Source organism: Mus pahari, chromosome 1, assembly GCF_900095145.1.
Source record: "Mus pahari chromosome 1, PAHARI_EIJ_v1.1, whole genome shotgun sequence".
NCBI lineage: Eukaryota > Metazoa > Chordata > Mammalia > Rodentia > Muridae > Mus > Mus pahari.
Window position 1 is genome coordinate 130,816,903 of NC_034590.1, and position 26,911 is coordinate 130,843,813.

The 26,911-nt window shown below is 40.2% G+C and overlaps 1 protein-coding gene across 3 annotated transcripts in view; it reads left to right on the forward strand.

Annotated features, from left to right (window-relative positions):
* Trpm6 (transient receptor potential cation channel subfamily M member 6) overlaps nt 1–26,911 on the forward strand; it is a 146,893-nt gene that overhangs the window by 99,117 nt on the left and 20,865 nt on the right. For all 3 annotated transcript variants that reach the window (XM_029537897.1, XM_021220067.2, XM_029537891.1), the window contains exons 26-31: nt 9,899–11,040; nt 11,676–11,782; nt 17,679–17,796; nt 21,609–21,700; nt 23,484–23,542; nt 25,837–25,862. In XM_029537897.1, coding sequence (XP_029393757.1) covers nt 9,899–11,040; nt 11,676–11,782; nt 17,679–17,796; nt 21,609–21,700; nt 23,484–23,542; nt 25,837–25,862 — 1,544 coding nt within the window. The remainder of the gene's footprint in view (nt 1–9,898; nt 11,041–11,675; nt 11,783–17,678; nt 17,797–21,608; nt 21,701–23,483; nt 23,543–25,836; nt 25,863–26,911) is intronic.

A 26,911-nucleotide genomic window follows, 5' to 3' on the forward strand; every position in this document is an offset into this window, starting at 1 on the left:
GAAGGGATGGGCAGAGAGGGAGGGAGGGAAAGGGAGGAAGGGATGGGCAGAGAGGGAGGGAGGGAAAGGGAGGAAGGGATGGGCAGAGAGGGAGGAAGGGAAAGGGAGGAAGGGAGGGGGACCTTCATGCAGGGACTCTCCTGTACACGCCTGGCTACAACCTCTTTACTCATGGACTCTTCATGGCTCTAAAGCCAGGACCATGTGACCTATGCTGACAAGATTTGTTGCCTGCTGGGGATGGAACCCATCTCCCTCCTTGAGTTATATTTGCATGAGCTTTGATTTGTTGATGCTTTCCTTTGCTGCACAGGCTTTCCTGTCTACACATAGAAAGCTTAGCTGGGTGATGTTTGATGTTTGCCTTGCGGGTCTCTCTTCTCTCAGCACAACCCCTTGGCTCCAATTTTGAATTTCCCAGTGTTCTGTTTCTCCTCCAAAAAGTACATTTTGTATTCTATTTTTACCTCAACTTCTCTTTTCCATCGTAGAGCTACATAAAAGTAGCTTACTAATGACCACATGGCAGTGTAAATACTAGGTCGTCTTGAAAGCTCTGCCAAAGAAATGAATACACAACTCTTCAATTTAGTCCCCGGCAGATTTTTAGGACAAGGACAAAAAGCAGCCCCATTCTTCGCCAATACATTCCAAAAAAAACGATCTCTAGCTTAAGTTGCTAATATCGTTTCCATCTGAATCTTGAGCTGGACCTCATAATTCGCATTGCTCTTAGCATGACAGTCTTCAAAGCTCCGGCTAGGATGACATCTTAAGCCCTGCTTACAGCTTTCACCTGCTTTTCTAGCCCCAAACCCCAAAGTCTTCCACATTCCTCTAAAACCCAACATGGTCCGGCTTGTCACAGCAACGTCCCATTCCCTGGTACCGTCTTCTATCCTACTTACCTTTGTATTTTTTTTATAAGACATACAAGAAGAAAGAATTTACTGTGGGCTTATGTTTTAGTGTGTGAGTTTGTGATTGTCATGATAGGGACCATGGCAGCAGGTGGACAGACACGGTGCTGGCCAGGATATTGCGTCTGTCACTGAATTACATTAGTCAGAGGCTTATAAAGGCAAACCCTATAAGGCTACATACTTCCCTCATTTTTACAACCAGGGGCAAGCTACATCTTGCTGTACTTCCTGCCTGCATCCCTCCGACCTACATACGATTAAGCACATTCTGTGCAGTTAGGGCAAGCAAGCTTGTTTACAGAGGCAAATCCATGTGACTTGCTATCTTACATGAACAACAGCCTTCAACATTTCAAGAAGTTATCTGTCATTAGGACAAGTGTGGCTTACAGGTTAGAGGCATATTTGTTTTATAGATCATTTCATCATAGTAATTCATACTTAAAACTTAACCTTATCTCTCTTAGTCCCCACTTGAATTGTATCCTGGGTCAAGTCCTTGTCTGTGTGGTGGGTACCTGATCATATTGGGATCTAATAACCATCATCTTAATGACATCTGGATAAGGCATTAATCATGCAAAGGCCAACAGTAATTAGTAGAAACTGAAGGACCAAAGGCCCTTGTGGTGGTTGACATCAGAATTACTATCTAGGAGGTTCCTGAAAGTGAGAATGGGAACTAGTCATTTATCTTATCTTGGGTCTTTTTTTTTTCCAATATATTTTTTTTTAGTGTAGCCAGATTATCTTTAATGATAATTTTCACAGAAACAACATTTTTTAAAGTTATACAATAATTTCTTTGTTCTTCATAGAGCAGGTTGAGTGCCCTGTCACACTGTAGAACTATGTCACCTATGATAGTTATTTGTTGATAAAACTGGGTCTACTGAGTTTTAGCAGGTCCTTTTCTGATCAAGAACTTGGAGTTCAACATGAGTCCTGGTTTGCCAATAGGCAGCCATTTTATCCCCTTTGCAAGGGAGTTTCCTTTGGACCTAATAGTCTAGCCTTTTGTTGAGGATAATGAGCAATGTACTCTCTTCTACAACGACTTACTGCTCTAATTTAAGACATCATTGTTAGGGCCCTGGGGGTCTGGAATGCTAGTTAAAGGACAGAAAGGGGATTCAGGCAATGGGCATTTATCACAAGCATATGGCTACCTGACCCAGTTGAAGAGACAGGGACAGTCACATTGGCTGGACTGATTCACACCAGATTTAAGCAAGTTCAGAGCTCTCTGACTACCTGAGAATACATGGTATTCTTTTGGAGCAGTTTGTAGATTGTAGCTGATTCCAGGAAGGTGTCTGTCAGCCAAGTAGAAATCTGCTAGGACAGATATAGACTAGGGATAGAAGTTAAAACACCCATACAAGGAGTTGAAGAGACAAAGTTTGGAGTTAAGACGAAAGGATGGACCATCCAGAGACTGCCCCACCCAGGGGTCCATCCCATCATCAGCCACCAAACGCAGTTGCATATGCCAGCAAGATTTTGCTGAAAGGACCCTGATATAGCTGTCTCCTGTGAGGCTATGCCAGTGCCTGGCAAATACAGAAGTGGATGCTCACAGTCATATCTATAGGATGAAACACAGGGTCCCAATAGAGGAGCTAGAGAAAGTACCCAAGGAGCTGAAGGGGTCTGCAACCCTAGAGGTGGAACAACAATATGAACTAACCAGTACCCCCAGAGCTCTAGCTGCATATATAACGGAAGATGGCCTAGTTGGCCATCATTGGGAAGAGAGGCTCCTTGGTCTTGCAAACTTTATATGCCCCATACAGGGGAATGTCAGGGCCAAGAAGTGGGAGTGGGTTGGTAGGGGAGCAGGGCGGGGAGAGCATATAGGGGACTTTTGGGATAGCATTTGAAATGTAAATAAAGAAAATATCTAATAAATAAATAAATAAATAATAAATATTTTAGATATATTAGCATTATCCTTGTTGGCAATCTGTACTGAAATATACATTGTAGAAAAAGCAGCTAACAGATGTCTTGGAAACAACTGGAGTAGATTCACACCTTCAAGTCAGAGCAAAAGCCATGCACACCTTTGATTCCAGCACTCAGGACACAGAGGCAGGTGGATCTCTGTGAGTTTGAGGCCAGTCTGGTCTTCAAAGCAAGTCCAGGTGAACCAGAGCTACACAGAAAAACCCCGTCTTGACAAACCAAAACCAACCAATCAACCAAGCCAAACGAAATCACTTTCTTAGTCCTTTATAATTTGCATTTGTACACCTTAAAATCCTATTTTAGACCCTCACTTTCTTAGGCTTTAAACCGTTTTGTTTCCATCTAACCATTTACCATGAGACAGGGACAGTTGGTTACTGACAGCAGGCATTGCCAAGCAGATTTTTTTTTTTTAAATAAAGGAATGTAAAAAGTTACATCAGCAACCTGATGATCCTTTAATATGGAGCCTGTTAGCAAAGCAAACCTATCTGACGTCCTCAGCAGAAGACCTGTTAGCTCCAGAAAAAGCAAGGGCGGATTTTTAATGAGGTGAACTAGCCAAGGTAGCTGCAGCCTTGGTGAAGGAGTTGGGTGCCGGCCGCTGCCAAGCTGACAAAACTACAGTTAGCCAGTAACACCATCGGGGGTCTGAGAAGGATACATTATAGCAGAAAGTGTCAACCGAATGGCCTCTGTAGTGATCAACATGACAGAGACTTACGTGATGCCTGGGTGATTACCCTAGCGGGCTCCTGTGATCTTAGTGACGTCATTGTGGGGCAGAGGTCATAGGTCTTCAGCTGGGCATTGCATCTTCAGCCACTGCCCAGGAGAGCATAGGTCTGATGACAGACCCGGGAGGTCTCAGAGAGTTTCCAGTGGATGGGGAACTTTGGAAAACTGGCCTTCCTTGGCTGAGGCAGAGTAGTTCATTCAACCCAACAGCATCCACAGTTTGTGCAGGATCCTGTTATCAGGTGAGGCACGAGACAGTTTCCCCCCAATAGTTAGCGTCATCACGGTCGTGATTTGTGCCCCATTGTCTGTCTCCTTTTGGGAGTGTTGCTCTTAGGGGCTGGCATTTTTCTATATCACGGGAAGCTTTTTCCCATTGAACATTTTAAGTGGTGTACTAAGCAGATCTCTTAAAAAGTTTTGAGGGCCGTTTATTGAGTATAACTGATCTCAAACCAAATTAACTTTTGTTGTTGTTGTTACTTGCTTTACGCTAAACCTTGAAGACACATAGGATGCAAAATCACCTTATTCCCGTAACTAGTTACATTAGTACCTAGCATGACAATTCTGAACACATTAAAGAATTTGATCCGTTTATAAGGTTATGAGTCTTTCCGCTCTTAGGGGGATCATTGACTGATTCAGTCCATGTGGGCAGTGGGGGCAGAGATGTTGAACAGGGGGTTCAGAAGCACGGTCAGTATGCATGGTGAATAATCACACCAGGACCAGCTGTCAGGAGGCAGATAAGCTTTAGGGTGATTCAAGCTTGTAAGGTTTTGGGGGACTGAGTGTAGGAACATCCAGATGGGCAAAGGTCATTGGCTAGGGACGGAGGGCACCTGAAACACCTTATTAGTATGGGGAAGTAGTTGAGAAATCTCAGGTACTAGCTGAACAGGTTTTATTAGGAGAAAGGAAATTGATCCTAGAGTCTAATTAAGGCTATGTAACCATCCTCAGATAGAGATGTATGTGGGAATTAGAATTCTCCAGACAAGGTCAGAGAAGGAGAAGCCCCACTAATGAAGGGAAGCTTCCATATTGCGCCAAGTCTAGAGGCTATCAGTCATGGTGGACTTTGACCTTAATTAGCAGAGTTTTCCCACATAAGGTGACTATTAACTTATCCGTAAACCGTCTTTAACAGATTACAATAAGTTAGTGGCTTTCATAAGATTAGGACTTGCAGTTTTATACCTGTTTGGTTTAGCCTTAAAAAAAAAGTAACAATTTTAAAATTCCTTTAGTATCAGAATAAAACTTCATCAACAGTCTCTAGGGAGACCGGCAACTTTGCTTTCCTGGTCCTTGCATCACATACCATCACAGAATATCACAGCTTGTTACATAGCTGAAGCTTAGCAAAGTTAGCAAAGACAAGGAGACACACATTCTCAAGGCAGTAGACACTTCCTTAGCCTGGATAGTCCTTGGTGAGGAGAAACATTCTATAGGCCTTTGCCAGACTGCTGAGCTCATTTCCTTGCTGTATCATATGATAGGAATATCACAGTTTCCGGTGTCTAGTATTTGGTGCTCATAGTTATGGTTCTAACTCTTTTGCCTTTTATTTAATTACTTTTAAAGATTACATATTAGTAATGACATCATAATGAATCATATTTTATTATCTTAAAATGTCCCATAGCCTTAAATATTAAAATATTTTAAAAGACCTGGTTTTTTAATTCAATTTTTAACTTCAAAATTTATTTTCATAAAGTTTAAAACCTCAATACCTTAATTTTGATACAATATCAAAAATTATATATATGTGTATATATAAATTTTATTTTTTTTTAGGAAGAAGGAAATTGGGCATAACCACAATCTGGATGAGTCAAAAACAAACTCCAACCGTTCAAACAATTCACTGTCAATATCTGGGATTCCCTGGCAAACTTCTAGGCTTCCCCAGTTCTGCTCTACATGTGACCTGACTTGTAGTCCACAGCTGGTTCCATTTCACTGAAGCTGTTCTTCTGGTGACTGTCTCACGGCCCTGGCATCTCCCAAACTGCCAGGGTCCCTCTCCTGGTCTCATTTTAGAAACCCCAGCCCTGACACACAGTGCTAAGTCTCAACTGTTCTCCATGACCCCATGTTCTCCAGGTCTTTAAAACCAATACTGCTGGGGTCATTCTTAGGTTACAAAGTCTAACTGTTAGCATGAGGTAAAGTCTTGTATATAAATGCATGGAGGTGCAGCTTTAATACATTATTAAACCAACATTGATTTTTAATTTTATTTTTCATAAACCTTATTTTTATAACTCTGTTTTCAGGACAAAAATTACCATACAAAAATCCATCTTAATCCAAAATATCTTGGAGAATGCTTGTTGGCTTCTTGGTTGATTTATATCATGTGGCCACCTTTAATCAAGATGGTGGTTAAATCACATGGCATCCACTATCTCTAACCCTAGCAAAGATAGTAGTGAGTCATGTCACTGACTCCAACCCTATGGGGACACTAGCTAAGATGGCAGCAAGCCATGTATTGCTTAAATCTTAAAATGATGTCATACCGCATGGTTCTTTTAAGAACACACACACACACACACACACACACACACACACACACACACATACACACACAATATATATAGATACATATGTATGTATCTATATATATACACACATACACACACACAATATATATATATATATATATATATATATATATATATATACACACATACACATACACACACAAACATACACACACATCCATGCTCACACACATACATACATATACCCTTTGTTATGTTACAAGTTTTAAGTTAACTTCTTTGTTATAGATTTTACAATTAACCATAACCAATAAACTTACAAATCTTGAGGTACAAAAAGTTCACATAATGGTCTTACAAATCTAGAAATATTGTTTATATATTAGCAAAGTTTTAGTTGTTAAATGAAACCAATAATCCCCTCCCATTTGTTTTCCATTTCTGTACTCTCTTTTCCCTGTCACCTGTCTCTGTGACTTACTTGACACAAGACAGAGAGGAGTTTTAAATAAACAGGCCTGGATCTAGAAAATGGATAACCATAACCAAACTCCAAACTCGGCTGTCAATAAATCAGGACAGCAGAAAACAGCATTAGTATCCATCCCAAGAGACATTTGCATCCCTGCTACACTGAATCCAGGGGCCAGAAAGCTCAGGGATAAGAAATCCTGAACTCTAGCCATTAAAGCAGCCCTGGCAAGCAGTGCTAGTAGTGGCCAGCAGCAGCAGAGATAGCAAAAACAAAACCAGCAAACACTGAAGATGGAAAGTTCCCATACTCAAAGGAGATCAGTCAGGAAAAAAATGTGGAGGCCACCATCGTTCATGCAACAAAACTTATGGACACACCAGAAAAACACAGACCCATCTCCACACACAAACCAGACAAACAAAACTTGGCATTTAACTGGGTGTGACCAATTTCCATCTTGTCTCCCAGTATTCAAACAACCAGAAGGAGGAAGGTAGTGCAACATCTTGCCTTCTGCCCCAAATGGGAGAGTATTGGATCCCATTGAACCCCTCCACCTCCCAGATCAAGATCTCAACAGAATCAGATGTTACAGAAAGGTTACTGTGACTTATGGGAGGTCTTTTAGATGCTTGTTGCTTTTCTCAGCATGGCAATTCACTGATACTTCATGAAACCAAAAGTATACCCCAGACCTCGGAACAGCTAAAGCTATGTACCTCAGGAGGCACCCATTCAAACCTGGAGTCCAGCTTTAGAATTTGGATGAGTGGTCTGATATTATTGGGGGATCCAGCAAATGTTAATCCTGCCAGATGAGAGTAAAACCACTACCGTAGTTTTTGAGCCACATTTTTTAAAAAAGATTTATTTATTTATTATATTTAAGTACACTGTAGCTGTCTTCAGACACTCCAGAAGAGGGCGTCAGATCTTGTTACGGATGGTTGTGAGCCACCATGTGGTTGCTGGGATTTGAACTCCGGACCTTTGGAAGAGCAGTCGGGTGCTCTTACCCACTGAGCCATCTCACCAGCCCCTTGAGCCACATTTGAAGTAAGCTTTAGTAAATACTGTCCAGTACAATGGATACTGATAGGTTTCATAATCAGGATTACTCGAGTATGGTTCAGAGTTCCATTAGTCAGAGGCTTATAAAGGTAAAACCCATCCAATTAGGGGCAAGCATACACTGTGATGTACTTCCTGTCCACATAACTCCCGCTTATGTGTGATCAAGTACATCCTGTGCAGTTAGGAAAACCAAGCTTGTTTACAGAAGTTTGAACAACAGCTCCCAACATTCCAAGATGTTATCTGTCCGTGGACAGTAGGACTTAGAGGTTAGAGGCATTTTTGTTTTACAGATCTCTTAAGCATATTAATTTAAACTTAAAACATAGTGTGTGTGTGTGTGTGTGTGTGTGTGTGTGTGTGTGTGTGAGAGAGAGAGAGAGAGAGAGAGAGAGAGAGAGAGAGAGAGAGAGGAATGAGGAGGAGGAGGAAGAGGGGGAGGAAGAGGAAGAGGAAGGGAGGGAGAGAGGGAGAGAATACATTTTTTGCATTTGAAATTTGCATTATGCTGGACGTGGTGGTGCACACCTTTAAACCCAGCACTCAGGAGGCAGAGGCAGGCAGATTTCTGAGTTCGAGGCCAGCCTGGTCTACAAAGTGAGTTCCAGGACAGTCAGGGCTACACAGAGAAACCCTGTCCCGGAAAAAAAAAATTGCATTATTCTTTTTTAAAAGATTTATTTATTTGATGTATTTATGAGTACACTGGTGCTGTCTTCAGACACACCAGAAGAGGGTGGGTGTCCATTACAGATGGTTGTGAGCCACCATGTCGTTGCTGGGAATTGAACTCAGGACCTCTGAAAGAGCAGCCAGTGCTCTTAACCACTGAGCCATCTCTCCAGCCCTCTTTTGTATTAAGTAAAGAAACCCAATGCCCTTTGTAATTTCAATATCCCCACAAAAAGCAACTTACAGGAGAATGGCTCATTTGGCTCAGTATTCTAGGGGGCAGGCAAAGTGATGACAAGGTGGAAGGACCTTGAAGTCATTAGTCACATTCACAGTTCAGAGCAGAGAGCAGCAGTTAAGTGCTTATATGCTAATACTCAGTTTGTTCTTCCTGTTCATACACACCTTTCATGATTCTACATGTAGGGAAAGATGCCGTCCATACTGGACGGGTCTTACCACATATTATGTTAATACATAATCAAGATTATCCTCCACAGACATGCCCACAGGACAACCTGATCTAGACAATTCCTTAGTGAAACTCTCTTCCCAGGGGACAGTGACAGTTTAATCATCACAACTATCTGTGCTTAGGTAGCTGCATTAGTTTCGTACGGTTACTATAGAAAGACTGAACTTGAGTTTTTATGCCAACAAAAGTTGATGGGGTCATGTGCCTAGAAACTAGGTGTCCAAAAGTGAGGTGTCACAGGACCATTGTCTCTCTGACGTCTCTGTGAAAGAGTCCGTCCTTGGCCTGCCAGCTTTGGATGCCTTGCGGGAGAAAGTGGTTCTTCAGTATTTGCTGCACCACTCTGGTCCCAAGATCATCTTCTCTCAGAGTCTTCACATCTTCTTCCTTCTGTATTTGTTGAACCTTCCTTCCTTTTTTGAACCTTCATGGGGTACCTTTAATATTTTCTTTTAAACACTATTTTTTATGTTTTTCATTTTTTGAGATTGTAAAAATTGTAAAAAAATTACATGATCTCCCCTTCCTTTCTTGCCTCCAACTACTCCCATTTACCCCACAGCCATCCCACTCCCTTTCAAATTTGCAGCCTCCTTTTCTTTAATAGATATGAAAACAAGGAAGACGAAAAGATCAGCTTTAGACAAAGGATTTCCCGATAGATGATATTCCGATGTTTGTCATGAAAAGGAATGAACACATTAGCGGATAACAGTGGGCTGATCCATTAGATCGCTGCAGTGGTAACTAACTTGCAGGCAGCTGGAGGGCTGGTTCTGAGGTCTGAGAAAGAGATAAGGGTTGGAAGTATAGATTTATAATTCTCTTTGGTGTCATAGTGGAAAGATGGGGGAAAGATGGGGGAAGCCATGGTCCCCTGGGATTAGAATGCCTACTGCATTAGAAAGAGCAGAACATGGGAGGAGGCTTAGCTTTTGTAATCAGTGCCTTAGCTGTCACCTATAGAAGAAGCAGGGTGAGAATAGAACAAGAACAATTCCCACCAGATTAGTGTGTTTATTGATGTTTTTCGTATTTTCACCATTAGGGTGTCAGAGATGTTCTTCCAACTGAAAGAAATGAATGAAAAAGTATCTTTTATAAAGGACTCCCTTCTATCCCTGGACAGCCAGGTGGGACACCTACAGGACCTCTCGGCCCTAACCGTTGACACTTTAAAGGTCCTTTCTGCTGTTGACACCTTGCAAGAAGATGAGATTCTTCTGGCTAACAGAAAACACTCTACTTGCAGAAAACGTCCCCACAGCTGGACCAATGTCATCTGTGCGAAGGTTCTAAGTGACATGGAAAGCTGTGGGAAGAAGAAACTTCAGTACTATAGCATGCCCCCTTCTTTGCTGAGGAGCCTTGCTAGAAGCCAGCTTCCCCCAAGAGTGCAGAGGGGTGCCCTTGTAGAGGTTACGCACAGTAAGAGAGAGGCCTCACATGTAAGAGAAGACCAGGAGGAACGAGAAACGGAACAAAGGACAGTGGCTTCTGGGGTTTCCCATGTCAGACAAGCACACTCTAAGTATGGCCAGTTTCTCCTGGTCCCATCTTCTGGAAAGCAGGTTCCTTTGTCTTTGGAAACCCCTCCACATCTTTTCAGTTCATCTGAGGAGGCAGGTATAGATGGTCTGGCATTGGAGCATATACACCAAAGTGATATCCCCATCCACTTGCCCGAGCAGACTCCTGCTGCCTCCCACCAGGCGCTGGTAGCTGAACACAAAGAGCAATGCGAGGCAGTTATGCAGATGTCAGACAAACCTGCCAAGGCAGAACAAGACTCGGTCGCATTCAGTGACACACCTGCTCCCATGACAGTGACTTCTCTTCCTTCGAGAGTCATCAGCATGCAAGATGAAGGTGGATATGTGAACTGGGCATTTTCAGAAAATGATGAAACAGGTGTGTTTAGCTTTAAAAAAAAGTGGAAAACTTGCTTGGCCTCCACTTGCAACAGTGACTCCAATCCCGGTGGAGACTACTCCCTGCAGACTGGAGGTAGGTCCGGACTGGATAACTCAAGAAGACTGGCCCAGAGTTATGAGTGCCCAGCAGGACTGTGGACCCAGGCAAGAAGATCCTTTTGGATCAATCCTCTCTGCAGAGATAAAGCTCTCATTAAGAGTCATAGTTTTAGATTCTACAAGGAGGAGAAACTGAGGAAGACCTGGAAGAACAACAGTAAGGAAAAAATGTTTTAAATTTATTTTTTACTTTTTCTAATCATATGATTTCTTATTTTTAAACAATTATATACAGTAGGTTTTGGTAATAATCTCTTATCTTTCCCATCTCCTCCCAGATCTTACCCCCAACCACACTTCATGTTCGAGTTACCCATCATCTTTGTCTATGAACATTCTTTCCACCTCTTTTTTTTTTCTGTACTGATTCCTGAGCTTTGAGGGGAGAGGTATGATAAAGATAGCCATTTATGGCTGAGGGAGGAGCAAACTTTATTTTTTCACTTGACAACATCTTTATTATTATTATTATTATTATTATTATTTTACTTTCTTAATTTTTTCCTTTTTTTTACACTTCAGATTTTATCCCCCTCCTGGTCTACCCTCTGACTATTTCACATCCCATACCTCCCCTCAACACCCCCCCCCCCAAATCTCCACAAGGATGCTCCCCGCCCCCTCCCAGGAGCAAACATATTTTTAAAGTGTTATTTGTTTTGATACGGTTGTGAAAATATCTGTGATTATTAAAGTAGAATCATTCTTTTGTTCTCTTACCCCCCCCTCTTTAAGATGAAGTCATCACCATCAACTGCCTTCAGCACCCTCATGCATGCTCTTTCTTTCCAGGTCATTCAAAATCCTCAGAGACCAGGTCAACATGGCTCAAAGCAAAACTGCTAACCAAGACCCGGAGCCTGTCAAAGAAGAAGAAGACCCAAGGACTCCAGGTGCCGGTAAGCCCTCCTCCTACTGTACAACTGAGTCAGTGAACTCGCCACCTGGCTCCTTTTGTGCACACTTGAGAGCCTTGTACCAGGAGGAGTGAAGACACACAGTTTGACTTGTTTCTCTGTTCACAAGCTGAAAGCCACTGGGGTTGTTTCTGGAAGTGTTGGGCTAATCTAAGAAAGCCTGAGCGAGCACTTGTATACAGGTCTTTCGAGGAACATTTGCTTTCATTTTTCCTTGGCAGAGGTTGAGGAAGGTCAGCACTCTGTGGTTTGTACTTGTCAAAGATGCCACCACGTGGCTTTCTGTGCCCACCTGTGGATTATGAGTACATCAGCTGTTCTGCTTCCACAACTGTGCGTGGTGCTCAGTCTTAGTTTCAGGTATACTGTTGGCCCCGCAGTCTGCGTCATGGCGAGACGCACTAGTCAGTGCTGACCCAAGCTCTTAGGAGGCTTTCCATATGTTCACTGGGATGTATCTCTGAGTCTTTTGTAGAAGTTGCTTTGTTTGCTTACGGTGTGTCCTAGCCTTTCGTGGGTGTTTGTGCAGGCCCTTTCTCCTCTTCATTGTCACAACTGTTGACAGAAGTAGAGAATGACTTTTTAAATTTTGATGAAATATTTGACTCTTTTTTTCTTCTGCAGCTAAAGATTTGCTTTTATCCCTCAAACCCAAGACTTTAAACCTAAGACACTGCCTCCTGGTTTCTGATAGGATGCTTACACTTTTAGTTTCTACATTAGTTCTACCGCCCATTTTAAGGTAATCTTTGTATATGGGGATACGAAAGGATTGAATTTTCTCTCCCATATGGATATCAAAAATTCTATCATTTTTTTAGTAAAAAAATGTGACTTTTTTCCTATTGAATTACCTTAACATTTGTCAAAAACTAATTGACTATACAGACCCACAGTATGTGTGGCTCTATTTCTGTCTATCTCCATGCCAATACTAAATCTATCTCAACTACTGAAACTTTATAAGTTGTGAAATCATGCATAAAAGAAATCCTTCGTTTTTCAAGAAATGATTTGGCTATTTTATGTTCTTTGCATTTATATATAAATTTAGTCTCAGATTTCAGTTTTTACACAGACGCCTTCTGGGAGTTGGAACAGAATTGCTTGGAATCTGCATGCCAGTTGTGGGAAAATTGACATCTTAATCACAACTAGGTGTTTGATCCCTGGAAGCAGTATGTGTCTGGCTAGCAGGCCTTTTAAGCCTTTTCTCAGTAATTCTTTGTAATTTTTACCATTCAGGACTTGAATATCTCTTGTTACATATGTATCTATGTATTGAACATATGTATTAAAAATTTTAAATTTTCTTATAATTGTAGTTACTTTAAAACAGCAAATCTGTGATTGTGATATTTATATTTATTTATAATGATTGTGGTGAATATATATATTCGTGTGTGTGTGTGTGTGTGTGTGTGTGTGTGTGTATGAACAATTTTGTCAATTTTTGCTCTTACTCCTGGCGGAGTGTGCTTTATCTTTCACATTAAATATGATATTTGTCAATTTTGTTGTTTATCAACTTAAATGGTTTGCTTCTTTACTTTGTTATTTTTGTAACGTCAGAGTTAATGTTTCGAGCGTTGAATCAGCATATTCTAGTTTCCGTGGATAAACTGCATTCATCCACCTCTGTATGTTTGTGTGTGGTATTAATTTTGCTAGTCTTTTTAGGTACCTGTGTTCCTGGAACACTGCCTTTAGTTCATCCCGTATTCTTATAGCTTTGGTTTGGGTATGAGAATTATCCCAGGAGCATTTACTACATCGAGTATATGCCTTCAGCATTCTTTGTGAGTTTGTGAAAAGTTGATAATCTTTTGGCATTACATATTCAGTCATATTATCCAATAAAAATGTTCTTGTAGGCAAGTTTTTAACTATACGTTAAGTATCTGTAATAGGCATAGGGGTGTTTAGATGATCAAATTCATAAGTTGGCTTTGTTTTCTATATTTAAAAACTATCCATTTCATCGAATGCTTTCTGCTCATTTCTGCGCCTGGTAATTTGGGTCATCTCTGTCACTCTCTTGGCTAGTTGGTGAAAATGTCTGTGAGCTTATGAGTTGACATAGCATTATTTATAATAGTCCCTCCTCCCCTCGTCCCTCTCCCCAGATTTGGGACGTGGTGTCAGTGTATAGCCCTGGCTGGCCTGGGACTCATGCTATTCTCCTGTCTGTGACCCAGAAGCTGTGATTACAGGTTGTGCCCTCAGGTTTGGTGTAATATCCTCTGGTTATTATTTTACCACCTCACGCAGGATCAAGAGTGACACTGTCTCTTGCATTCTGAATATTTGAAATTTATATTTTCTTTCTTTGTTTCACAGTCAGCCTGGCTCTAGGTTTTTATCTGTTTTGATTTTTCTTTGAAAAACCAACTCAATTTTATTGACGTTTCCCCAAGTTCAGTTCTGTTTCCTTTGTTCAGTTTACTTTGGGTTTCCTTGATTTTCTCTTTCTAGTTTAAGTTAGGAAAATTGGTTAATGATTTGGGAGTTTCCATTTTTTAAATGTGATATTTTATTTGTTCATTGACAGCCTCATACATATATTGTACCTTTTATTTTTGAACAGAGACATTCAATGTTATAAAATTACCTCTAAGTATACATTAGTTAGGTCCCACAACTTCTGATGTTGCTTTCATGTTAGTCCAATGACTCTTATAAATATTTTGTCAGAATGACTCTATCTAATTGTGAGAATTCACCTCCCTTCATGTTTTTCATGTTTTATTTTAATTTTTATTTATTTTCCAAATAAACCGGTTTTGAAATATGCAGCTTTCTTTGTTACTGTAACAAGAAGCAGTTAAAGGCTTTTTATTATTGTCTTAATCTCTTGATTTGTTATGGGTTTGTTTAAGTTGCTGGTCATTTAGTCTTGGCTTAGCATTAGTGGGTTCCATGAATCGGGAAATTTGTCTATTTTTTCAATTATTTCCTTAATGAAGTACAGGTTTTTGTAGCATTCCTTTATGATATTCTGAATTTCTTTGGTGTCTGTTGTAATATTTCCCTGTTTATTTTTTGCTTCTCTTAATTTGGCTCCCTTTCTTTCTTTTGGTTAGTGGGCTCAAGGGTCTGTCAATCTTGTTTACTTTCTCAAAGAACTGGCTCTTAGATTCATTGATTCTTTGTATTACTATTATTATTTTGCTTACTTTAATCAATTTTTCCTCTGATTTTTATTATTTCTTCCCAACTACTGCGTTTGGTTTGTTCTTGTTTTTTTCAATTCTTAAGTTGTATCATTAAGTCATTTATTTGTGCCTTAATGTAAGTACTTAGAGCTGTAAACTTTCCTGTTAGGAGAGCTTCCACTATGTCCCAGAGGTTCAGTTTTGTTTGTTTTGTTTTCATTTTCATTTACTACCAAGAATCTTTTAATTTCTTTTTTTTTTTATTTCTTCTTTGACCCATTCATCACTTGGTAATGTGTTGTTTAATCTTCGTGAGTTGGTGTAATTACTGGGGATTTATTTAGTGTTGATCTTAAGCTTCATTGCATTGTGGTAGAAAGAACACATGGAATTGTTTCAGTTTTTTTCTGAATTTGTTAAGAGTTGTTTTGTATCCCAGGATGTGGTCCATTTTAGAGTCCCAGGATGTTGTCCATTCTAGAGTGCCAGGATGTTGTCCATTTTAGAGGAGCTTCCACGGGCTGCTCAGTAGAATGTGTATCCTTTGGTCTTTGGGTAGAAAATTCTGTAGATATCCGTTAAGTCCATTTGATGTCTGTTGTCATTTAATTCTGATGTTTTGTCCAGATGACCTGTCTACCAGAGAAAGTTGGGTACAGAAATCATCCACTATTATTGAGCTAGACTTTATTCATACTTTTATATCCGGTATTATGGTTTTTATGGAATTGAATCCACAAATGTTTGGTGTGTATGTGTTTAGGTTTGCAGTGTCTTTTTGGCTGTATTGTTCCCTCGATGACTCCTCTGGTTAGTTTTGATTTGATTTCTGTTTTATTAGATATTAGGACAGTGACAGCTGTTTTCTTCCTGATCTCTTTTGCTTGGTAAACTGAGTTCCTTGTAGAAAACAGAAACTTGGATTTTGTTTCCTAATGTAGCCCACTAACCTTAGGTAAATGAGGAGTTTACTATTATTGTTATTTTGCTATTTGTATTCTTAGCCCTACTTTGTGTTTCAGTAATTATATCTTTGTTATTTTTATATAATCTCTTGGATGCTTGTTCCTATCTTCAGTCTGCACTGTGGCTTCCAGAATTCTCTGTAGAGCTGATTTGATGGACATGAATTTTTTTTTAGTATGTTTGTACCTTGGAAAGTGTTTCTTTCTCAAATGATGACAGATAGTTTTGCTGGTGCAATATGTTCTCTTTTGGCTTCTATGATCTTTTAACAACTTGAAGTACGTTACTCCACACTTCTCATCAAAGAAGGTTTTTTATGAAGTAGACCGAAACCATTCTAGAAACCCACAGCTGGTCAAAATGCTAAGAACACCTGACCATGGGTGCTCAGCCACAGCTAATATCACCAACAACACAACCTGATACTTAAGGCTCAGGGAGTATCTTGAAGGAGAAAGCAGAAAGGTTGTAAGAATCAGAGGACTAAGATGTCTGCTCTAAGGTAGTATCTTTTATATTTTCCAGGGAAACTGCATTCATGAATTCTTGAAAATATTGTTGCCTAAATAAGGTCTTCACAATAACATTAGCTGATAGGCCAGTATGGATGCAGGATATCTCACAAGGGCCTACCCTTAGATGGAGAGCTACAGGCAATTGATGACTGCAGAGAGAGGGCGAATCAGTCTTCTCTCTAGGGACAAGCCCCCAGTTAAGTAATTTATCTTGTCAACCCCAGACAGATACATATATAAGAAAGACTAAATGGGCTCAGAATATTGTATGTATGTACATATGTATGTACACATACCTGCACATATGCATGTATATGTAACAGTAATTAAAGAAGTCATGAGTTTGAGAGGGAGTTGGGAGCATAGGAGGAGTTGGAAATGACATATAGTACTCATGGGTAAAATTCACCCCCTCTCCAAATTAAGTAAAAAAAAAAAAAAAAGAAGCAGAAGCAAATAAACCTACTGGAAACAATAAATGTAAAGTCATCTGTTAGGGGAGAAAATTAGTTTGATAAAGAAAGCTACCATCTAGACAATGACATGACCTGCTGGAATCCTATGGGAAAAGCATTTAAGAATATCTAGTTTAGAATATTGCAAATGGTCTGAGTTTGAATAGAACTCGCATCTGTGCTCAAGTGCTCAAAATGTCATTCATTTATTGCTCTGAGATTTACCAATTTGCCTGTTGTCTTTCCCTGGGAAAGATGTAAACAGACATGGTATACCAGCTATCTAGTGCTTTAATATTGGAGACAATGAAGGATGGAAATAATAAATTATTTTCCAAGTTTACACATGTGCTGGTGGAGCAGAATTCCAATGCAAGTTCTTTGAATTTAAATATTCCCCCCTCTCTACATATGTGTTTTTAAAAAATATGATCTCTAATCAGCAGTGTGAGCTTCCCTTGGGAACTCATTAGAGATCGAAGTCCCACCTCTCCCCTAGACATTCTGAATAGAAATCCTGAGGGTGCAGGCTAATGACTGCTCCTGAGTGATTCTGATGCTCATTCAGGTCCCACTCCACATTCTGGTTCTTAATCATGACTGCAAAGAGCATGTACACAGATGTGTGTGACCTGCTAGGCTGAATGGTGGGGTTTGTAAGTACCCAAGGTAATCCAAAATGTGGCCAAGGTTAATTACTGCCTTCCACTGTATGCTTCTATCAACATTAATGTAAACTAGTGTCAGATTAATGTCATTCTGTTTGACCAAGTGACTTTCTTTCCAGGTAATAACAGTCAATGCCTGCTATCAAAGTGACCAATTGAATTCAGAGCCAGGAGAAACGACCACCACTGAAGAGTTCAGCAAGAACTGGCTCTCTGTATCCAACTTCAGCCAGATAGGTATGTGATTATCTAGCCTTAGACCCTAACATCTGGAAGAATCCTCTAGGGAGTAGTGTTTAACCTACTGGTGGTTTCTAGCATTCTCTTGAGTAGAGATGAGGTAAAGAGAGATTGCAGAAGCCTCCAATGGAAACAGCTCTTTTCTGCTTTATAATGCGTATACAAAGGACAAAGTTTCATTTGCTTAAAGGACTTTCTATCAGGATACAGAAAAGAAATATTAAAACATAGATAATCTTTTATATTCAAGGAGTGTTTGCCCTAAATTGTGTCCTTCAGTCTGACTTATAGGGAGGGGAGATTGCTTACTTTTTCAGAACCTTAAAGCTCATGTAATACTGGTAAGGATCAGGATGTCAGCCATTGTTGGCTATTCACCATGGCCCACATAGGGCATTTGCAAGTAGACAAGTGCCTGTTAAACTTAGTGGGATGTGTGGGGAAGAGTTGCAAGCAAGGCATAGCACGAAGAGTAAAGTAAAGGAGAAGAGACAGATTGTGAATAGAAATGCACACAAATACAGCTTTGAACTTTGTGCACTTAAAAAAGAAAGCATGTGATCGAGGAAAACACACATTTGAAATTACTTAAGGCATGAAATATCAAACACTGGTAGATATTGCAGGGTCTTCTACTTTATAAATCCTTCTTGGTTTATGCTCCATGGTCCTCAACTAAGTGAGGACCATAAATTTTCATACCCAGTCCAACCCCTTGCCCTCCCCAGGAGCCATTGGGCCATTGGCCAAATCTACAGACACGCTTTGCTGTCATGATAAAGGGGATGCTCTTAGCCTCTATTCAGAAAGGGACAGAGGTGATATGAGGCATCCTGTGATGAACGGTGCACGCTTGAGGACAAGAAAATGTCTAGATGAAGACATTATGGCAAAGTGAGTGAACCCTGTTTTGTATTTAAGATTCAACCCTCTATCAAGTCAGTGTGAATCGAATGGATGCAGAGCTGGAAGAAGCATTAGGAATTAAATGGGAGTGATGTTGGTTCACAAGTATGGCCCAGGAGCTTAATTGTCTTCCCTTAACTCACAAGTTACTAGACACTGTGCCTTTACCTATGTTAAACCCATTCATAAAGCACAACTCTAGCAGAGCTGATGACTCCCTGACAAAAGTCTGAGCATGTCAGAGCCTGGGGAAAGAAGACTGCATCTTCCAGGCCAGTATAGACTATGTAGTGAGACCTTTCCTCACAGTGAAAACGTAAGCAAGCCAGGAATCAAGCAAAGAAAAATAAAAACCCTGGCAAAAGTCTAAGATAAATCATGTCTCTTCATTTACGAATGTTGTATTTAGTTATATTGTATATGTATTTTATAAACAGTATATCCTGTTTAGCTTTTACTTCTTTAGAGTGTATTGATTTTAAGAAATGGGTTCACTCTGATGTTTTTGTACATATGTGCAACTTACTTGTCTTTGTTAGGGTTTTCCTGCTGGGAATAGATACCATGACCAATGCAAGTCTTATAAAGGACAACACTTACTTGGGGCTGACTTACAGGTTCAGAGTTTTAGTTCATTGTCATCAAGGAGGGAGCATGGCAGAATTTGGGCAGGCATGGTACAGGAGGTGGTGAGAGTTCTACATCTTCACCTGAAGTTGGCTAGCAGAATACTGGCTTCCAGGCAGCTAGGACTAGGGTATTAAAGGCTACACACACAGTGGCATACCTACTCCAACAAGGCCACACCTCCTAATAGTGCCACTCCCTGGGTCAAGCATATACAAACCATCACACTGCTTTAGTCATATTCAGTGTTACCTTTCTTGTCATCGTTCTCTCTCCATGAGGTCCTCTTCCAACATAATTCTCACCTTACTTTCATGTTTTTTAAAATCTAGAGTTCACAGATGAGAAATACCTTTGATATTTGTCCTACCCTGTCTGCCTTGCTTTGCTTCCTGGATAGTTAGGGTTTTATTGCTGTGAAAAAAAAAAAAACAAAAACAAAACATGACCATGGCAACTTTTACAAAGGAAAATATTTAACTGGGGGCTGGATTACAGTTCAGAGGTTTAGTCCATTATTGCCATGGCCAGAAGCATGGTGGTATGCAGGCAGACATAGCAAAGGAGAGGTAGCTTAGAGTTCTCCATCTGTCTGTGGAGGCAGCAGGAAGATACAGCAAGCTACTAGACCGGGCTTGAGCTTCTAAAACCTCAAAGCCCACCCCTCAGTGACACTTCTTCCAGCAAGACCACGCCTACTATAGCAAGGTCACACCTCCAGTGATGCCACTTCCTATGAGTTTATGGGGCTCATTTTCATTCAGATCATCACACTTTCTTTGATGACTTCTGTCCATTTTCCTCAAATGACATTAGTTCATTCTTTATAGTCATTCTTAGATTATAGTACATCATTCTTAGGTACATATGAGCTTTCCAGTGAATTTCAGACAGGAAGATATGTGTATCAGGAGGGCCTGGGAAGTATCTTCTTCAGGGAAAATATCTGACCCCCAAGTGCCCAACTGATCTGATGAGGCTTGGTGTCATCCTTGGAACATACTGAATTGAAAAGCTTGTTTCTTTTGAAACCTCTTAAGAAATAATTGAAAAAAAAAAAAAAGGTAAGGAAATAAAATTTGTGGAGTTACAAGGTTCTCTCTCATTTCCTCTCCAAATCAGGATCTCACATAGCCCAGGTTGGCCTCAAACTTAATGTGTAGCTGAGGATGAACTTAAACTTCTGCTCCTTCTGCATTCAACTCCTGCATGCCATGGTTTCAGGTGTGCATTGCCATGCCTGATTTATGCAGTGCAGGGGATTGAACTCAGAGCCCATGCACACTGGGAACCCTATCAACTAAATTACACCTCTAGTTCTCAGAGAGCTCTCTTCATACACTCATAAATTTTCTAAGCATTCTATGAAAATATAAAACATATTTTTCTATAATTTTTTTGTTTTAGTGATAATACATCACTGTCATTGAAATTTTATCATATGCCAATAGCTTTCTTTGTATTTCTTAAATACTTTTTTCTAGAGCAAAATAACATGGAAAAATAAAGTTACTGTCTTTTACATTTGTTATAGCTCTTAGCTCTGTAGGTGCCAGGTTAAACATAGTAAAATAACATCTCTCATTATCCATTCTAAGAAAAGTATAAAAATTAAGCTGATTGATAGCATTCATTTTTATCTCTGTCTTTTGTCGTTATTGTTATTTATTGTACTTTTGTGTTTGGTAATTCTTATGAAGGAAGGATTACTAATTTACAACTAAAATTTCATATATTTTAAAGTATGGGTAATAGAATGCAGGCGATGGTGAATATAAAACACTGCCGAATGTGTTCAGAAAAGCATCATGGACTATTTAATTCCTGTCTTTGATAGAGAAGTAAAAGTTTGGGTAGGTGTGGTGGCTCAATGGGTAAAGTGCTCGCTGTGCAAGCTGGAAGATGTGAGTTCAGTCCCCAGATTCTACACAAAAGTAGAAGGGGACGCTATAAAGTTGTCCTGTAACCTCCATGTGCAAGTGCCACATGTGCATGCCATGCAATAATAATAATAATAAATACAATTTCAAAAGAGAAGTAGAGACTATTATAAATATGAATGCAACTATAGAAGAATAGAAATGGAATATACAGTTTCCAATCACTTAAAGAAAAAAAAGGAAGAAAATGAAACTTGGTGAAATTTGCTAAAAATAGAGAAAACTATATCTAAGTTTAAATAAATGTACTGTGTCCAGATTTTTCTATTTGGGAAATGTGATTTGAATGTAACACATTTCAACCAATTTTCTAATTTCTCTTCTTTTAAAAACAAGGTTTAGAACCTTACATATACCAGAAAATGAAAATGAAGGAAATTGAACGACACACTACACAAGCCAGTGACCACCTAAGGCAGCCGCAAGAGGTAAAAATAGTTTGATAGTTTTATAAGACATTTGTGCCTGTAACCTACTACTTTGCTGCACTAATTTTATTCCCACAGCCCATAACTGTCGTCTATTTTAACTGGCATTGGATTGAAATCCTTGGGAACTCTACTCGAGTTGAACCTTGCTTGGGTTTTAACCTCTCCATGTTAGTCCTTTGTTGATTTTGTTCTCTTTTCTCCTGCAATTTGCTTCTCTTGAGGACGCTTAGATAAGAGAAGAAGTTCATCTTTTCAGATATGTGAACACTGTCATATGCTAGAGAAACAGGCTCTCTCCAGCATGCTTTTCAGAGGCAGATCATGGGAAAGTTACTGCGAGACAGATTTCAGCTGATCTGAGAAGAAACTTTTTACCAATTGGCGTCTTTCAAGGCTAGAATGATTGATTCTGGAGACAATGAGTTCCTAGTGTGATTAGTCTAGTGTAAGATTCAGGAATGAGTTCAGGTACTGGAGGGGATGAAAACATCGCAGGAAGAAGGTCTCTCTGTGGTCCTCTAATGCCCAGATGTCTAATTTTGCACTCTGCTTTTTCCACCTACAAATCCATGCCTTGTTTTAGTGATGTCTTCACACATGGTGTGTGATGCAGTGTAACCCAAGGAACCTGATTTTGCGTTTGGCTTGACTAACTGAACTAGAGAACTATAAACACTACCTATATAAATATCCTCAGGTGTTCTTGTAGCAACGACATCGAGAAGATTTTGAAAATACAACGAACGCCCAGTTGAGGATAATTGGAGGCAGGGCCCATGTTTAAATTCCAATTCTATCACTTTAAAAAATGTCTCCTTCCTATGCGTATGTGTCAGGCTGCATGTGTCAGTTAGCCTGTGTCATCATCTCTGTAAAACGCTATCTTCATATGATTATCAGTGGTATCCAACTGAGATGCCCCTTAGGAAAATGCCTAGTGCAATGCCTAAAGTATACTGCGTCTCAAGAATTATGACTCGGATATACAGGGAATAGAATGAGGTAAGTCCAGCACGATCCTCGTTTTGATTCCCCGACCCCCATCACCTGGATCAGTGATGAACTTGTGACAGGGATGCCAGGATGTAATGCTACCGAATACCTAGCACGTTGAAGCTCACAGGACTGAAGGCTAGTTTGCTTGTAGTTTGAGCATCCAGTCAATCCTGGGCCTGGTAGGCACAGTTAGAGGTAAGAATAGCAGAGTTAGGATACTAGCTCATATGGCTGTAGACCAGGATGCGGAGAAAGGGGATGCCGACCCTCACATGGCTTTCTCGTCGCTCTTTTTAAAATTCACTCTGGGACCTGCTGCCTCTTTCCTTCAGGAGGGATCATCCCACCTTGGTTAATCCTCTCTGCAAATGTCCTCATGGACACACCCAGAGGCTTACCACATGTGTCTCCCCTTCCCCGGCTATTTCTTACTAAATTAAGTTGACAATAAAAATTATCCATTGTATCTGTCAAGCCGGAACTCCCTTGCTTCTTTTAGACCATGAACTGATGGCTCCGTTTCTGTAGAAATTTTTATATATTGTGCTTTTCTTTCAATGTCTCTATAAAAGCAACTCCATTCATTCAGTCAAAACCATCAACTACGGAGGTGTCCTCATTGCATGCCGACATTGTGCATGTGATCTTTCTAGTCTGTGTTTCCTTTGTTAAAAGAGAGGTCCTGCACCAGGCAGAGGGAGAAAGAGTGTTGTTGGCTCATGTGCCACTGGAAGTATGGAGTGGGAGTGCTCTGACCTTGTAATGTCTGTTCCCTTTTGCACAGAACCAGGATAAAAACCCCTCATGGAATTCCAGGAGCACCAGCCTCGGCAGGAGTTTTCTGTGAGTATTTCCATGTGGCTTTTGGGATGCTGTGCTCCAAGTTGATCAGGAATATAGGGTTAGTGCGATCAGAATAGGAAGAAAAAAAATGCACGTGAAGTGATAAGATCTTTCTTATGTTAGTAAGAATGGGAAAATTATTCTCACAGGTTGATCATTGTATCTTTTCAGATAGGTAATGTGGTTTACAGAATAAAACCGGCCATTTTGTCTTAAAAACCAGATCACCTTATTAAATGTATTCTCTACATTTAGAAATGATTTATTTACTTTTACTTAATGTCTGTGAATGTTTTACTTGCATGTACTTATGTATGTCTATGTGTGTGTGCAATATTCATGGAGGCCAGAAGAGGGCGTGGCATCCCTTGGATGTGGAGCTATGGGCACTTATGGTCAGCCAGGTGGATACTTGGAATTGAATCCAAGTCCTCTGCACGAGCAACAAGTGCTCTTTACCACCAAACCCTCTCTCTAGGCCTTGCTCACTGGACTTCAACAGCCACTCCTCTGCATGTGTCCCTATTACAGAATGAGGTTGATCTTTATTTCCCGGTTTTCAGTGGCACTGTAATTATCAAACCATCAACTCTGACAAGGATTGAGACAGAGAGGGAGAAAAGATAGGAAGGAGAGAATATGGCTGTATAATCCTGAATTCTGTTTATTCAGAGAAATTAAGTTTGAAACTCAACCAAGTAAAGATGAGGTATTTTTTTTTTTTTTTTTTTTTTTTAAGGAGCATGATCTCATTATGCTATCCAGGTTGTTCCTAAATTCCTGGGCTCAAGTGATCCTCCTGTTTCAGTGTACCAGTTAGCTAGCGCTGTAGGTGTTTGGTACTGTGTTGTGGTGATGTTTCCACTCCACATTGTGTATATGTGGTGTGTGTGTGTGTGTTGGTGTGTATAAGTGTGTGTGTGATGGTGTGTGTGTGTGTGTATGTGTGTGTGTGTGTGTGTGTGTGTGTGTGTGTGTGTGAATGTGTGTGTATGAGACTGCGTGGTGGGGCTGGAGAGATGGCTCAGTGGCTAAGAGCACTGACTGCTCTTCCAAAGGTCCTGAGTTCAAATCCCAGCAACCACATGGTGGCTCACAATCATCAGCAATGAGATCTGATGCCCTTTTCTGGCATGTCTGAAGACAGCTACAGTGTACTTATGTATAATAATTGAATAAGTCTTTGGGGCCAGAATGAGCAGGAACTGAGTGATTGGAGTTGACTGGAGCTAGCAAGGGCCACCAGATCCAGCAGAGGTCCTAAAAATTCAATTCCCAGCAACCACATGAAGGCTCACAACCATCTGTACAGCTACAGTGTACTCACATACATAAAATAAACAAATAAACCTTAAAGAAAAGGAGACTCTGAGCGTGTATGAGTGTTGTGTGTGAGAGTGTATATATGTGAATATGTATATATATGAATGTGTGTGTATCTGTGAATGTGTTGGTGTGTGTGTGTATGTGTGTTTAGTTTTCTACACGGCCATGAGAATAGAGGAAACTCTCCCCATGCTATGGTCTTCAGTTCCACTGGCATGGCCTTTCTTGGAAACTGCCACCATAGCCCCATAGAAGCCTGCTTCTAGACCTAAAGGACATATGACTTTCTTCTCTCAAAGGTTCAGTAGTTTGTGCTCATGCCGAGTGGTGGGTTATTGCAGCATGAAATTAAACAATAATTGTAATTGTACTTTCTTCCCCAAGGACCCTAAATACTGGAGATATTCTTTGAATGCATTTATTCAGACTTGCCTGTGGCCACTTGTGCACTTGAGCAGGGCAAGTAACAATTTAAAGGGAGCTAATTTCAGCCGGTGAACATTTAGGGGCCACGTGGGCTAATGAAACTGATTTGTGGACTTGTCCAGAGACATTCTAAGACTCATTTGTAGGCATCTGCTTTGCATAGCTCAGGCACCCTTTAGTTTAATTGATCCAGAACAACACAAACACGGTTAAATCTTATGTACATTGTGTGATCACACAGCTAATTAAAACCACTAACACCACCATTTCTCAGTTAGCTTGGGGCATAGATAAAAAGTGGTTTACACGCCTTACTGGCATTAATTTTTTTCTATGAAAATAATTGTGTGGCCACAATTTTTTTCTAGTAGTAAAATAAGGGTAAGATGGAGCAGAGACTTCCATACACATATGTGATATATATCTATATATCTCTATCTATCTATCTTCTTTATTTCATTTCAGATTATTTTTTCAGTGTTTTGATAATTGAAAGACTTAAAACAGCACTTTCTAAATAATTTCATTTGTTCCCCAAACAGAACAAGAAGCCCAAATGAAGTTGACAGTAAGTTTTTATATTTAAACATTTATTTTTTTATTATTATTTTTTTTAATCTTACTGGTGGTAGAGTTCCTTGTTCTGTTAAGACTTGGGTAGCTCTCGACTTTGTATTCTCTTTTGTTCTGTGGTGGATGTATACAAAGTAGAAATCCAGTATAAAAACAGAGATCGCCCAGATAAATGAGGACTGATGTGTGGCTTAACATGTTTGTGCTGTTTTGGTTTGGTTTTGTGGGAGTGAGGATTGAACCCAGGGCCTTGTGTATTCTAGGTAAGCACATTACCACTGAGCTCTGCCCTCAGCTTCAAATTCTTTGAGTAATCTGTTTTGACTGTAATTTCCATGGTGTTTCTCTGAATGAGAGCAGAGCCCCTGGACTCTACAACAATTGATTGTGTTATAAAGTTTACACATACAAGAAGCCAATCACACACTTGCATATGAAAGCTTTTTCCTGTATGGTCTCAAAGAGACTCTGTGCCCAAAGTCTTGACTAGGGCTTGCACTTACAGCCAACAGCCCTCTGTGTGATCTTTTTCTTTCTCTTCCACAGAGTATGGTGCTGTATGACATATAGTCAGTCCCTGCTCAGTTAAAATATGTTAAATAAATGTAACTAAAGTCTTGGAGCTCCTGCAACGTTGACATATTGGTTGGAACTCAACTTTGTCACTGTCAGATGATCATGACTGTCTATCTTTCAGGTGACAGTTGGGCAATCCATCAGCTTTGGTCTTCAGTCATTTATACTTAGCACACTATTGTAATTACAATTGCATATGTTTCTCTCTCATACACCGTATGTACTTTTCTAAAGGGTGAGCACAGTATCTTATTCACGCTCATGCCTGGTGTGACCTGTAGTGGGAGCTGAAAGCCTACATTGCTGTCTGAATTCAGAAATGGAAGTCTTTTCTGCTGACTGAAGTCCCCAGCATGCCACCTCAAAGGATGCTTGCTCCATTCTTTATCTGGCATCAGGGCCCAGGGAGCTCCCTAAACTTGGGCTCACTCTGCTGTTTATTCTAGTAGGTATAAAGCAGTTGCTGCT